We start from the raw sequence: 15,495 nt of genomic DNA, 5'->3' as shown, positions 1-15,495 counted from the left end.
GTAGTCCTTCTGATTATTCGTTGCACTCGGCGCAGGGGCGGCAAGCGAAGCATATGAAAGAATAGGGGCACTTGGTGGCCACGCACCATGGAGGAAAAATATTTTACCAAGGTCACCCCATCCACAATTTGGTGAACGCTTTTGCAGAACGGCTGAGTAGAACACGTAAACGAAACCCCTACGTTGACCTCGCTGACCTCGCACAGTCTAGACTCGCAGAAAAGCCAGCACAGGGGGCGACCAGGCAGTCAACGTGAAAGCGCACACGACGGCAAATTCCTGCGCAAAACGCAGTCACAAAAAATAGACGAAACGGATCGCCGGTCCGTACGGGAAAATCAGGACGACACGAAGTGTCCAACCCGGCGGAAGACACCCTCCGCATTTTTCCACGGACGTGGAGCGATTTTGGCGCCGCGTGAGCCCGCGGTCTCGGATCCTTTCAGGAGCAAACATCGTCTCGGGGGCGAGTAAACTTCTCTCTTATATATATAGATAGTTCTGTTTGCCCTGGCGGGTTTTACTAAAGATTGTTACGTAATCTCCCAGACAGTTCAGTTAAGCTCTTAATTGCAGCTGAGAGATCTGAGTACAATCTTATTAAAGACTAATAATTAGGTTGGGAATTCACCCGCTGTAAAAGAAGGTGCTCGTGTTCCATAAATAAGATTAATACTATGTCATACCCCCCAAAATTGCCATTATTTTAATTTGTTGTATGACTAGCACAATTAAGTCTATTGTTTTCAAGGTGGTTATGCTGCCTCATCAAATTTCTTCTTCTTGTACCCTCTGTGGTGCTGCCCTGTGTCAGGCATGGTTCACTTGTATTATGTAAGACAATGTGGGGGGCAACAGCCTGGCCTGGAGTGATGGGTTGTTTGTGCGCGGGTGCGGCATTCCTTTCCTTGCTCTGGTGTAGAGTACATGTACATCACTCTCCTTGCCCTGGACTGGAATCACCGCTGAACACTTTCATTATTTTGTAAACCCATCATTTTCCTGGCACAGGTAAGTTTTCCAAATTTGTCTTCATTTAAGTATATATTTTTCACTAGTATTAGACCATAAGTGAACAATTAGTTGTCTTGAATATTTTCAGAGAATATTTACTTTTCATTCTCAACTTCCTTGCTTGATGAGTCGATAGTTATTTTCTACTAAGTACTATGAAACTTATTTGAATGAGTTCTTTCCGTTGTACATATTGATTGCGTCTGATTCCAATTCATGCTGTCGTTACAATATTCGATAATATATTTGAATGTATCTTTATAACTTCTGTTTTGAAAGTTATCTTGAGTGGAAACCTCCATTGGTTCATGGATTCAGTTTATTTTGTGAAAGATATTTAATGATCTGATTCACTTATATTTCATTTGGACTGTTTGGAGTTTCTGAATGATAATTAGATAGATTGAAGTTGATGAAGATATATGTTCAACCTATGGCTTTTAACTTTTCAAGTTGATGCTGGTTTATGATTTCATATCATAGGGTTGCTTGAACATGTTGAAACTTACTTAAACTTTTCTTATTTATTGATTACTGAATAGTTATTTTATTCTTTAGATAAGTTGAGCATTTCCTTTTGATTAGATCAGATATAGCTTGAAGTTTAATATATGTCTGAGACTTGTATGAATCGTGCCATTTCTGAGCTATGACAATTCATTCATTGTAGGAATTGGTTTGTTTAATTGCTTTAGATTTGAGTTCTTAGCTTGCTCCTTTAACTGTAAGTGTATTTAGCCTATGATTTAGCCAAACACATTTTTCGTATTATCACAGTCACTAGTCACAGTTCTGCCACTTTAAGCTAGCTTGACCACGTGTGGGTCCAGTTGCTCTGTTATCTGAGACATTCTAGCACTGATCTTATCTTGTAATCTTGTGTGCAAGACTCTGTCCAGGGTCCAGACCAGGCCAGAGTGTGTGAAAGTTTTGGTTGACCTTGGGTACACTGTAGATTGCTCAATTCGTATGCACGAGAATTTACTGTTGTTTTATCATCATCCACCTGTTGTAGGCTAGTCGCACTGTGCTCGTTTTTTATCTTTACTTTAGAACTGGCCTTAGGCTTGTGTTTTGGTTATCTCAGTGTGAGCCCAGGTTAATGATCTATGGGAATAGTTTCAGTGTTTTGGTTTTAAGAAGGATTTTATGGATCTTCTTCTGATGACCTTAGTTATTTTGTAGGTTTAGTTTATAATATATTTCAGTTGATATTCTTTTGGTTATTTTTATAGACTTGTTTAAAATAATTTAGTTAATTATGATTCCTTTCCTTGCTCTGGTGTAGAGTACATCACTCTCCTTGCTCTGGACTGGAGTCACCGCTGAACACTTTCATTATTTTGTAAACCCATCATTTTCCTGGCACAGGTTCTCCTGCCGTTTGTCATTTTGGACGAGGACGAGACCTAGCTGTGTATTACTACTTCTACCACTTCTGGAGCTGAGTGACGATTTTCTGTTCCGCTTTCCTCCATATCACCTTTTCATCTCATCACACCCCTGGCCGTCCCCTGACGAGTTGCGTCCTTCCGGGAGTTGCAGTCGCTAGTTTCCCGCCTGTTGCAGTCCTTTGACGTCCCCGGATCTCCTCTTCTTCTTTGAATTCTCGCTCCGTGAACTTTGTTCTTTTCGCGAACTTTGTACTCGCGCGTTCGTGGACGTAACTGGATTCGAATCGTTGGTCATCGCTGGATCTGGACAAGACCACGGGAGACGCAACTGCTGAAAGCTTATCCTTTTCTTTCATTGTATAAATTATTGTAATATTCTGTGCATTTTCATTTGTGTTTACATATCCACTTTCTTTGTTTATATTTTGTTTTGACTTCAAGTTGAAGAGTGTTTGAGTGATTTGAATTAAAAGTCTTTTTTAATTCGAGCTGTAAATACACCTATTTCTGTACATTTTTATTTCTTTGATTATTTTGTCGAACTGAACCGGTTGGATTTATATCATTGGGGTTTTCCTAACTGGAATAGATCCTGCGACATTTACATTGTAGAAATAAATGCTGAGATGACATGAAAGTATACTAACACCTTTGTTCAATTTTCATGTATACATACTAAACGCCTATACCAATGGGTTAAGCTATCCGGTATTTTACTTGCAATTGACAAAGGCACGTTTTCTTTAGTGAAAGGTTCCTTTCAAAGTTTGTTCAACCATTACATTAAGCAAGAGACTTGGTCATTGAAAACTGTAGTTTGTTGTGACAGTCTTATTGAAAACTTTTGAAACTAGTGGGAACTATTCATTTTACTGGATTCAGTCACTGGGGTCTATTTTCTGGAATGAAACTTTCTCGCTGCATCTATAAACTGCATTTATAAACACCTTGAGTGGCCTTTTGGGCCTTGTGATGGGCGACTTCAATTTTAAAAAAATCGAGTAGCGTCTGACTTGGGTTGGTAACAAGTCATTTTTTGCAAGTCCAAGTCAAGTCACAAGTCATTGTTTGCAAGTCCAGGTCAAGTCACAAGTCAAAGCTGGTATTTAAAATTCAAGTCAAAAGTCACAAAAATAGCGACTCGAGTCCGACTCGAGTCCAAGTCACATGACTTGAGTCAGCAACTCTGTGAAAATAACATCTTCATGGATTCCCAGCACAACTCCTCACAATAAGTCCAGTGTTAACAATATTTCTCGTTGTGGGTCTGAAAATGAAAATTGTCGGTTTGTGTATTGTGAATATGATCAAGTGAAATTATTTATGCAGTATGTTGCCCATTTCCCTCAAAATTGCATATTGTAATATTGTACATTTTTATCAATTTGCTAGAATATGTGATACCTCACCAACAAGTATCTTTTAACGAAATTCAATCAGAATATTTATCAATTTAAAAAAAAAAAAATAATTGTTGTGTTACTTGTTGGTGTCCCTGCCACACTGTACGATGGTGTAGCCGTGCGTTATGCCCGTGGATTGTTTACTTTAGTTTTGACGGGGACTTTACTGAATAGAGTCTGGTGACTGTACAAAGAAATTTCTTTGAAAAAAAGTAGACTCGTTCATTCATGTGCACTTGTTATGCAAAGCAAGGGCAGTGGTTCAAGGATATCTTTGTTGACTTGAAGAAAGTGTGCAAGAACGCGACTTAATGTTTTTATGTGTTCACAATACAACGACGCTGTTTAGTTATTTCACTGTGTGACACGGTGAGAAATTTTTGAATCATAATGGCGTCAGCGATACTTGCTGGGGAGCTCTTGCGTACGACTTTCTGTATACTGTTGTTTCCAGGACAATTGTGTGTACGGTAACCCGACGTACCCAGATTTTTAAAGACGAAATTGCCGACCTCAAACTTGTTAGTGCCATATTTGGCAACTATATGTGCGTTATTAGTTTAATTAACCAAATGAACAGGTTAATTAAACATAGTACCATTGAAGGTACCTAAAAGTAAACATAACAGCATAGAAGACCGACAGACGAACATAAAATGTTACAAAATAAACATATTTGTCTGGATAATTTTTTAGGGCGTTACCGGCAAGTTAACACAAACTTGGTGTCAAATAGATCATGGTAGTTACTTTTCTTTGACTTTTCATACAAGTTTACATAAACTTTAACTATATGACATCATGGAGGAAGGAATTCCTTCCTAAGTCAAAAGATCTATCTTTCTTTGTTTTTTTAAATCTTTTTTCCATGGAAAGTGAATTTCGATTTTCAATTATTTAGCGTGACCCACCCACCCACAATTTGGAAAAAAGATCGAAATTTTAAAACATTGAAAATTCTGAATGGCCCCGGTTATAATACCGGTTGTCGTTTTATAAAACTGTAAAACGACAAAACGGTCTACGGTACGTTTACTGTTTTTGTTTTGGAGGAAATCCAGAACGGTAAAACGAAATAACGGTATGTCCCAGGATTGTCCTGGCATAATCTGATGAAGTAAAAGTGGTTGCAGCTAAAGCTTATGTTAATTACATGTATTAACCTAAACTTGTAGAAGTGCTCTAGCTTACCATTTTTTGGCATTGTTTTATTTTGCCTGAGCAGTCCATCGTGTTCATGACCTAACTAACTCACGGAGTGTTCACCAATTACTTAGCGCCGTATACGCGTATTTGATGTTTGTGATGGATTTGAGCATGTTCTGTGTGAACAGGAATGTGTTTTCAGTGTGAATAAAACTAAACGACAATTGACTTACGCAAGTTTACTTCACTCCAACAATGTAGGCTGGGCATTGCATTACATGCGGCCACCCAACCGTACATGTACATGCGTGGGCAGCAAGTGGACGTCTTTGTGGCCGTAGATGTGTTTTAAGGAGAATGCTCAAGTAGCATTGCAGTTCACATACCAAAATGGCGAAGGTCACAGTTTTCCTATCGCTTTGCTTTGTTGCTGTGAAATTGGGGTTGGCTCAAAACTACGATGATAACCGTGCTAAGGTTCTGATCATCGGCGGAGGTGCGGCAGGCTTGCAAGCCGCCAAGGAGTTCCACGACCAAGGTATGGATGATTTGATCATTATCGAAGCTGCTGATTTCTTCGGTGGGCGAGTCCACGATGTTACCTTCGCTGGAGTGCAGGTTGAGGCTGGGGCTAACTGGGCCCAGCCCCCGGGGACCGAAATCATCGACTGGGTCAAGAGACTCTCCATCCAGTACCACGAATCAGACTTCGACTCTGTCATCATCCGCAACGAGACCGGGCACGATGTGAGCGAAGAAGCTGATCCGATCTGGGAAGATATGGAACACGCCTTGGAGCGATTGGAGGAGATCGGTAGCGAGTTAAACGAAGAGTGTCGCAAAGACATTTCCCTTCGAGCCGCCCTTCGTCTAGCCGGCTGGAAACCCACAACACCAATCCATAAAGCCATCGAATTCTTCGACTTTGATTTCGAATGGGCGGATATCCCGTCTGTCACCTCCCTGAAATCTACTACTCCTATCCAGACAATCTCTGCCACAGGTGGCAACTTGTTTGTCACTGATCAGGGCGGCTTCAAACGCATCTTTGAGGAGATTACACCTTGGCTTATGATGGATGCTTACAAGAATCATCTTCGCCTGAATAAGACTGTGGTGTCGGTCACTGATAAATCAAGTAACGGAGTGGAAGTGAGGTGTGCAGACGGCACCGTCTACACAGGAGACTATGCCCTTGTCACGGTTAGTCTTGGAGTCCTGCAGAACGACGTCATTGACTTTCAGCCAGCCCTCCCAGACTGGAAGATTGTCAAGTTCTTCCAGTTCATCATGGCATCCTTTGCCAAGGTCTTCATCAAGTTCCCCACTCACTTCTGGGATGATGATGAGTGGATCATGTACGCCAGCGAGCGTCGTGGCTACTTCCCCGCCTTCTCTAACCTGAACGCCCCTGGACTGTTTCCGGCTGGTACTAACATCCTCGTAGGCTTCGTGACTGGAGATGAAGCCCGCAGGATCCAGAACCAACCCCTGGCCGAGACCAAAGCTGAAGTTGAGGCTGTGATGCGCAACATGTATCCTGATGCCACAGTCCCCGAGGCTACAGATATCTACGTGACTGATTGGGACACCAATCCGCTTCACTACGGCGCCTACTCCAACTGGCCGGTGGAGATCTCCACCGAGGGTTTTGAGCAGATCCAGTCCCGAGTTGGGAACATTTTCTTTGCTGGCGAGCATACCGATCCGATGTTCAATGGGTACATCATTGGGGCAACTCGTAGCGGTATACGTGAAGCTGAGAAGATCATGGCCTGTATGAATGGGGAGGAATGCCCGGCTTACAAACCGCCTGAGTCATACTCCTGTCCTGCCGAGACTACCGGTAATGGCAACATAATAACGTTGTCTTTCATTGGAATCTGCCTTGCTGCAACACTCCACGCTTTCATTGCTTTGTAACCAATTCTTTGAAAATGAGTCAGTTCCGATAGGTACATTATGATCCAACTTAACACTCGCATTTATCAACATGATAGTGGTTCATAAAGTTTATTTTGGCCGAGATTGTGCACTTTTCTTGAGGTAAGACACTTGCCATGAAGGAATTAGCTCATGACCAAATTTCATTCTTTAGGGGCGGGTCTTTCCATTTCAAGCGAACAAAGAAACCAACCAATTGTAATAGTTGGAGCGTATGTTTCCGGTACTGTTTCATATTTGTATTTCACTACTTGCATGGTACATCATCAGCTTTATTTGGGGCTGATGATGTCGTTTGTGATTATTCTCTTTTTTCTTGAGAAAAGTTTGCTGCGACCACCAGGCACAAAGTAGGCCCTGTGCACAATGCTTTATTATCTATGATGCTATTTCGTAAACTTCAAGGATCACTCCTCTTCTTTATTTTCGAGAAAATACATATGTCTGAAAATCGTTTACAAACTAATTAACAAACTGATTTTTTGAATGGACATTTTCTAGGGCTAATTTAAAAATAGGGCCCAACTGTTTGGCAAATATTCACAAACGAATTACTTCACGAGTAGTTTCTGTTGGTTGAGTGTGCCTTTTTTAGTTTTTTTTTTCGATGTCGGGCCTTGTCGGCTTAGTATCAAAGAAATTATTTGCGTATACACTTTTGTAGCAATGCACCCATAGTTTAATCGTAGATGTTCTAGCAAGCCACAAATAGAATAATACAAATTAATTTGCACGATTTCGTTTGCACAATAATGTTCAAGGCAAGCAAGGTACAGTTATTTTAATCCTTTTTTTTGTCGCATCTTTATCTTTTCATTTTATTACTTTATGGTTTTGTATGATTTTCGTACTGGAATCACCACTGGGTAATGGGTTCTAATTTTGGGCAACAAATCTGATGAGGACTGATCTTGGCATTTGTTTTTTTCTTTCTGTATTGTACAAAAATCTCAAGACAATTGCTCTAACTTGGAATCGATTGATGGCTCCCAACACAAGATCTATATATTTTTCAGGGCTATATCATTGATAATCAATTACTGTCAGAGATTCCGATAAGTATTTGGATTGCAACTGCAAGCCAGAACCATTTGTTTTGAAACCAACGGAGCAAATAAAGAATATGTCAGTCGTCACTCTTCCTATGCAAGTCTTTTAAAGTCTGATCTGCCCAGTTGATTTATTTGTAAAGATGCTTAGTTTAATAAGGATCGTCATTACTCTACTGATGATGATTGAACTACTATGGGCCACGACTCCCTTTTTAGGACATTATTGAACATTACACATTATGTGCGTCTTGGGAGAGGTACAAATGTATTTGGTTTGGGTCAAGATCTAAATTGCTTTGAATTGGACTTCACAAATGATATTGGGTTTTGAGTGCATTCTCAGGCAGCGGCATAGCCAGGGTTCTCATCCTGATGGGGGGGGGGGGGGGGGGGGGGGGGAGTGGGGGTCTGGAGGTAACAGTGGAGGGGAGCCCAGTTTCATCCGTGCTGAAAGGTAGATTGTTTTTTTTCACCGCACATCCGGCCTCGTGAAGGGGGGGGGGGGGTGGCTGTGCACCATTTTCAAATAGGGCGCTTCTCAAAACCGAAATCATGGTCAATGTACAATAGGTGGGCGGGGGCGAATTTTTTTTCCCCAAACGACATCCGTTTTCCATCTTCTGATTGGTCCATTACATGCATATTTAATGCATTGTTCTCCACGACACAAACCCAAGAAAGGCTTATGTCTTGTGAGAAATGTTCTCCCTCACTTAAAGGGAATATACAACATTTGCAAACATCAAAAAATAAAACTACCAAGTTTTTACAAAATACCTTACTAGGATGTTGGTAAATGACAGTCTAAAGCATCCTGTAAAATTATGGCACCTGGTGTCAAGTCATTTTCAAGAAAATGGTATTTTTGTTTACATTTTTTTTCAGTCCAAATTTTGTTTGCTTTTGGTTACATGTTCATGAACGGGTGCAGGCCAGCTAGACTGTTTCCCTTACCTTACAATTTTCCGACTTCTATAAATTGATCCATTTTATCTTTAGTGGAGTCAGGGAACCAGACTACTTAAACAATATTGTTTTACTTGGTTTTTCAAACAGTTTCGAACACAAAACTTCAAACATATCAGTTAAACAATATTTGATCTATTATACTAACCCCTCAAATAATTCATTTCTGAAAATTACAGCAAAAGTCAATGATGTTCATTCCCTTTAAGTTATTTAAAAGGTAAAATGAGAAGTTGTGAAAAATGCTCACTGAGATTCGAACTCGGATCACCTGATTAGAAGTCAGGACTGATTCCTACCGAATCAGCTGCCAATCGTCGGTGAATTAAAATACATTATTACTTGTTATATAAATTATTCTCTAAAGCCCTTGACATCATAAATATGCATAATGCAGGGAGAGCGCCCTCTTTTGATATTGCTCGTTTGGGGAAAAAAATGGGGGGGGGGGGGGGGGGCGAACACCATTTCTAATGGGGGCGATATGCAAAACCGAAATCATGGTCTATGCCAGACAATAGGTGGCGCTATTCGCTTTCCACGTACGGGACGTTAAAATGAACAGCCAATCGGAAAATAAGGGTTTTCAGGAAAAATGGACACAAAACGTGTACAATACGCACTTCCTATTCTACCCGCTTATCATTGTAACTTATGGGACTTTTTTGGAGTTGGCAAATTTCCAGCGGGGAGGCTGTTTCCGAATCACAGGACTAAAGCCAGCAATAACACACAAGTCAATGGGAAGTGGCTGCATCCATTAGACAGTGGACGTTATTTTCAGCCGTACGTGTATTTTGTACAGAGCGGTTATGTACATGTAAATAGCGCCATCTAGTGTTAGATATTGTTCCGTGTTGTGTCGTCCGCATTGAGAGAGCGCTGATGAAGTATAATATAGTACATGTAGCTCAAATCAATTTCAAACGCCCTTTTTTCACCAGCGCTTACCCCCGCTCCCAATATTGGTAAAGAGTGCCCTTCTTTTCTTAAAAAGTGCCCTTTTTTTCTAAACAAGTGCCCTGTTAAAAAAAAATGTCTTTGTTGTGCACTGAAAAGCACCATATATTGCCAGTTAGTATGCAATTTTGAACAGCGCCCCCATCGATATATGGTATCAGCCCCCCCCCCCCGCTTTTTGAATTTACGGAGACCAAGTTGTCAGAATAAAAAACGTGTCTACGTTTTAGCACGGATGTGCAAGTGCCCTTTTCGAAACATTGTTTACCCCCCAATCAAAATGACCTTGCTTCGCCACTGAAACATCAATGTTCAATAGCTAAACATTATTCATCAATATCTAAACATACTGATAGCAAGAATATGTGTAGAAAAGTGATTAATTGCTAAACACAGTATTTGCAGTGTATCCATTGACAAAACGCTCGTTTCGGATTTGTTTTTTAGTTTGAGATTAACAGTCAATTGCAAAACTCAAAAAAGTTGGGCTGGAATTATAGCCCGCTCGCGCTTAAGGGCCCCGATTTTATTTTTGGATTGGAGATGATCTGTGGTGCGATCTGAGGCAATATCTGATCAATTTAACTTTCTTTTTTAAGCAAAAGATGGTGGAGTAGGCCTGCGCAGTGCCTGCCGTTATTGCGACGTCACTTTAAATAATTGGGATTTTTTTAAGGGGGGGGGGGGGGGGGCATGACCCCCGTTGGCCCCCCTTGATCCGCCCTGGATCCCGCAAGCTCGGTGGTCGAGTTGTAAGACGTATTGCGCTTGTAAGCAGGAGATCGTGGTCACAGTTCGAGTCCCACCTTAGTGATTGTTTTCCAACTTTCTCTCGGGAGGAAACACACTGATGTCGGTGAAGGGCAAAAACCTGTTAGGATTTACATCACTCCGACGCAAATTCCATCTTATGAATAGTTTGAGGATAAGGTTGAATTCTTCAGAGACAAACTTCAATAGCGCGCACACAAAAGAGAACATTTAGCCATTCTTCCCTATAAAAAGATGAGACTCTAGTGATCTGTAAGCAAGATAAAACCGAACAAAGATTCTGCTTGTCTTTGTTCTACCATACCACCCACAAATAAAACACCCAGCACTCAAGCATTCCATTCGGAAACCATGGCATTTGATCAGCGAAAAAAGTTATCTCAATACACTATTCGAGACCTAACCTATGCTTGCATACAAACGTCACAAAAACATAAGATATGACCTGGTTCCTTTTTTTTTTTTTTAGATCAGGAGATCTAGGGTCTTCTTAACAATGGATGGGATTACAATGTAAATATTAACGAATATAAGCTACTAATTCAACAGCTGGAGTTTTAAGTCATACCGGGGTGTCGCGTGTATCCAATTTAGTCATAGTAGCCTATAGCGCGTAGTTAACAGCTGCTGAAAGGCTGATAAATTTGAATTTGAGTAAACGAAAATATAGTTTCACAATTTTCTCTTTCACACCGACGGAAAGTGCCTTTTTTCTGAGCAAGTGCCCCTCTTTGGTGATGCCCCCAGTTTGAAAAGCGTTCCGCTGCCTCTGTCCAATATATATCTTTAATTCATTTATTTTCCGAAACGTAGCCCGAGATGACGTACGTAAAATCTGGATTAATTTTCGGGACTATTCCCCACCCCACCCCACTCCAAAAAATAAATATTTCAGTAAAAATACAGCGATTCGGCCCTCTCGCGGCAAAATTGTGTAACTTGAAAAAAAGAAACTCATTTCGAGCAAAATCTGTTTTAAAGTTCAAGGCCTTCTATTTGCTCCCCCCCCCCATTTTTACCATCAATTAAACCAACTTTTCCACCACAGGTTGTAAAAAATGTGGTAAACATACAGTAGAAACTTCAGTTTCTTGTCTTTGTTTGTTTTTGAAAAAAGAAATTAAACTAGTTGCACCATTTTACCATTAAATATCACAAACAAAATAAAATGGGTTACTTTGGAAAAAAGATGTTTCTTGGGATAGCATATCCCATGCACTATTTATGATGGCACTTGACGATGTGCATAACGCGTTATGTAATAAGAAAAAAAAAGGATAACATCTTATATACGCCCTTTTGTCTCGTCACATCAGGTACAATCTAGCACAAAACAGGATACAATGTCAATAAACGCCCTTTTGTCAAGAAACTGAATAATACATGCAAGTGCCCTTTTCGAAACATTGTTTACCCCCCAATCAAAATGACCTTGCTTCGCCACTGAAACATCAATGTTCAATAGCTAAACATTATTCATCAATATCTAAACATACTGATAGCAAGAATATGTGTAGAAAAGTGATTAATTGCTAAACACAGTATTTGCAGTGTATCCATTGACAAAACGCTCGTTTCGGATTTGTTTTTTAGTTTGAGATTAACAGTCAATTGCAAAACTCAAAAAAGTTGGGCTGGAATTATAGCCCGCTCGCGCTTAAGGGCCCCGATTTTATTTTTGGATTGGAGATGATCTGTGGTGCGATCTGAGGCAATATCTGATCAATTTAACTTTCTTTTTTAAGCAAAAGATGGTGGAGTAGGCCTGCGCAGTGCCTGCCGTTATTGCGACGTCACTTTAAATAATTGGGATTTTTTTAAGGGGGGGGGGGCATGACCCCCGTTGGCCCCCCTTGATCCGCCCTGGATCCCGCAAGCTCGGTGGTCGAGTTGTAAGACGTATTGCGCTTGTAAGCAGGAGATCGTGGTCACAGTTCGAGTCCCACCTTAGTGATTGTTTTCCAACTTTCTCTCGGGAGGAAACACACTGATGTCGGTGAAGGGCAAAAACCTGTTAGGATTTACATCACTCCGACGCAAATTCCATCTTATGAATAGTTTGAGGATAAGGTTGAATTCTTCAGAGACAAACTTCAATAGCGCGCACACAAAAGAGAACATTTAGCCATTCTTCCCTATAAAAAGATGAGACTCTAGTGATCTGTAAGCAAGATAAAACCGAACAAAGATTCTGCTTGTCTTTGTTCTACCATACCACCCACAAATAAAACACCCAGCACTCAAGCATTCCATTCGGAAACCATGGCATTTGATCAGCGAAAAAAGTTATCTCAATACACTATTCGAGACCTAACCTATGCTTGCATACAAACGTCACAAAAACATAAGATATGACCTGGTTCCTTTTTTTTTTTTTTTAGATCAGGAGATCTAGGGTCTTCTTAACAATGGATGGGATTACAATGTAAATATTAACGAATATAAGCTACTAATTCAACAGCTGGAGTTTTAAGTCATACCGGGGTGTCGCGTGTATCCAATTTAGTCATAGTAGCCTATAGCGCGTAGTTAACAGCTGCTGAAAGGCTGATAAATTTGAATTTGAGTAAACGAAAATATAGTTTCACAATTTTCTCTTTCACACCGACGGAAAGTGCCTTTTTTCTGAGCAAGTGCCCCTCTTTGGTGATGCCCCCAGTTTGAAAAGCGTTCCGCTGCCTCTGTCCAATATATATCTTTAATTCATTTATTTTCCGAAACGTAGCCCGAGATGACGTACGTAAAATCTGGATTAATTTTCGGGACTATTCCCCACCCCACCCCACTCCAAAAAATAAATATTTCAGTAAAAATACAGCGATTCGGCCCTCTCGCGGCAAAATTGTGTAACTTGAAAAAAAGAAACTCATTTCGAGCAAAATCTGTTTTAAAGTTCAAGGCCTTCTATTTGCTCCCCCCCCCCATTTTTACCATCAATTAAACCAACTTTTCCACCACAGGTTGTAAAAAATGTGGTAAACATACAGTAGAAACTTCAGTTTCTTGTCTTTGTTTGTTTTTGAAAAAAGAAATTAAACTAGTTGCACCATTTTACCATTAAATATCACAAACAAAATAAAATGGGTTACTTTGGAAAAAAGATGTTTCTTGGGATAGCATATCCCATGCACTATTTATGATGGCACTTGACGATGTGCATAACGCGTTATGTAATAAGAAAAAAAAAGGATAACATCTTATATACGCCCTTTTGTCTCGTCACATCAGGTACAATCTAGCACAAAACAGGATACAATGTCAATAAACGCCCTTTTGTCAAGAAACTGAATAATACATGCAAGTGCCCTTTTCGAAACATTGTTTACCCCCCAATCAAAATGACCTTGCTTCGCCACTGAAACATCAATGTTCAATAGCTAAACATTATTCATCAATATCTAAACATACTGATAGCAAGAATATGTGTAGAAAAGTGATTAATTGCTAAACACAGTATTTGCAGTGTATCCATTGACAAAACGCTCGTTTCGGATTTGTTTTTTAGTTTGAGATTAACAGTCAATTGCAAAACTCAAAAAAGTTGGGCTGGAATTATAGCCCGCTCGCGCTTAAGGACCCCGATTTTATTTTTGGATTGGAGATGATCTGTGGTGCGATCTGAGGCAATATCTGATCAATTTAACTTTCTTTTTTAAGCAAAAGATGGTGGAGTAGGCCTGCGCAGTGCCTGCCGTTATTGCGACGTCACTTTAAATAATTGGGATTTTTTTAAGGGGGGGGGGGGGCATGACCCCCGTTGGCCCCCCTTGATCCGCCCTGGATCCCGCAAGCTCGGTGGTCGAGTTGTAAGACGTATTGCGCTTGTAAGCAGGAGATCGTGGTCACAGTTCGAGTCCCACCTTAGTGATTGTTTTCCAACTTTCTCTCGGGAGGAAACACACTGATGTCGGTGAAGGGCAAAAACCTGTTAGGATTTACATCACTCCGACGCAAATTCCATCTTATGAATAGTTTGAGGATAAGGTTGAATTCTTCAGAGACAAACTTCAATAGCGCGCACACAAAAGAGAACATTTAGCCATTCTTCCCTATAAAAAGATGAGACTCTAGTGATCTGTAAGCAAGATAAAACCGAACAAAGATTCTGCTTGTCTTTGTTCTACCATACCACCCACAAATAAAACACCCAGCACTCAAGCATTCCATTCGGAAACCATGGCATTTGATCAGCGAAAAAAGTTATCTCAATACACTATTCGAGACCTAACCTATGCTTGCATACAAACGTCACAAAAACATAAGATATGACCTGGTTCCTTTTTTTTTTTTTTTAGATCAGGAGATCTAGGGTCTTCTTAACAATGGATGGGATTACAATGTAAATATTAACGAATATAAGCTACTAATTCAACAGCTGGAGTTTTAAGTCATACCGGGGTGTCGCGTGTATCCAATTTAGTCATAGTAGCCTATAGCGCGTAGTTAACAGCTGCTGAAAGGCTGATAAATTTGAATTTGAGTAAACGAAAATATAGTTTCACAATTTTCTCTTTCACACCGACGGAAAGTGCCTTTTTTCTGAGCAAGTGCCCCTCTTTGGTGATGCCCCCAGTTTGAAAAGCGTTCCGCTGCCTCTGTCCAATATATATCTTTAATTCATTTATTTTCCGAAACGTAGCCCGAGATGACGTACGTAAAATCTGGATTAATTTTCGGGACTATTCCCCACCCCACCCCACTCCAAAAAATAAATATTTCAGTAAAAATACAGCGATTCGGCCCTCTCGCGGCAAAATTGTGTAACTTGAAAAAAAAGAAACTCATTTCGAGCAAAATCTGTTTTAAAGTTCAAGGCCTTCTATTTGCTCCCCCCCCCATTTTTAC

General features: G+C 40.4%; 1 protein-coding gene and 1 long non-coding RNA gene across 2 annotated transcripts; both read left to right on the top strand.

Moving 5' to 3' along the window:
* The first annotated feature begins 739 nt into the window (after positions 1–739).
* Positions 740–2,904, top strand: LOC119723057. Its single transcript, XR_005270510.1, has 2 exons — positions 740–1,011; positions 2,386–2,904. It is a non-coding gene; the product is annotated as an uncharacterized LOC119723057 (long non-coding RNA).
* A 2,311-nt stretch (positions 2,905–5,215) lies between these two features.
* Positions 5,216–8,061, top strand: LOC119723055 (polyamine oxidase 7-like). The gene has a single exon (XM_038193535.1). The coding sequence runs from the start codon at positions 5,348–5,350 to the stop codon at positions 6,878–6,880; it is 1,533 nt and encodes a 510-aa protein (XP_038049463.1). The 5' UTR covers positions 5,216–5,347; the 3' UTR covers positions 6,881–8,061.
* The last annotated feature ends 7,434 nt before the right edge of the window (positions 8,062–15,495 follow it).

This window comes from Patiria miniata, unplaced genomic scaffold (assembly GCF_015706575.1).
Source record: "Patiria miniata isolate m_02_andy unplaced genomic scaffold, ASM1570657v1 HiC_scaffold_16, whole genome shotgun sequence".
NCBI lineage: Eukaryota > Metazoa > Echinodermata > Asteroidea > Valvatida > Asterinidae > Patiria > Patiria miniata.
This window is presented reverse-complemented; position numbering and strand designations above follow the sequence as displayed.

Coding starts and splice junctions, on each gene's coding strand:
- LOC119723055 (XM_038193535.1), top strand. CDS start 5,348: ATGGCGAAGGTCACAGTTTTCCTATCGCTTTGCTTTGTTGCTGTGAAA.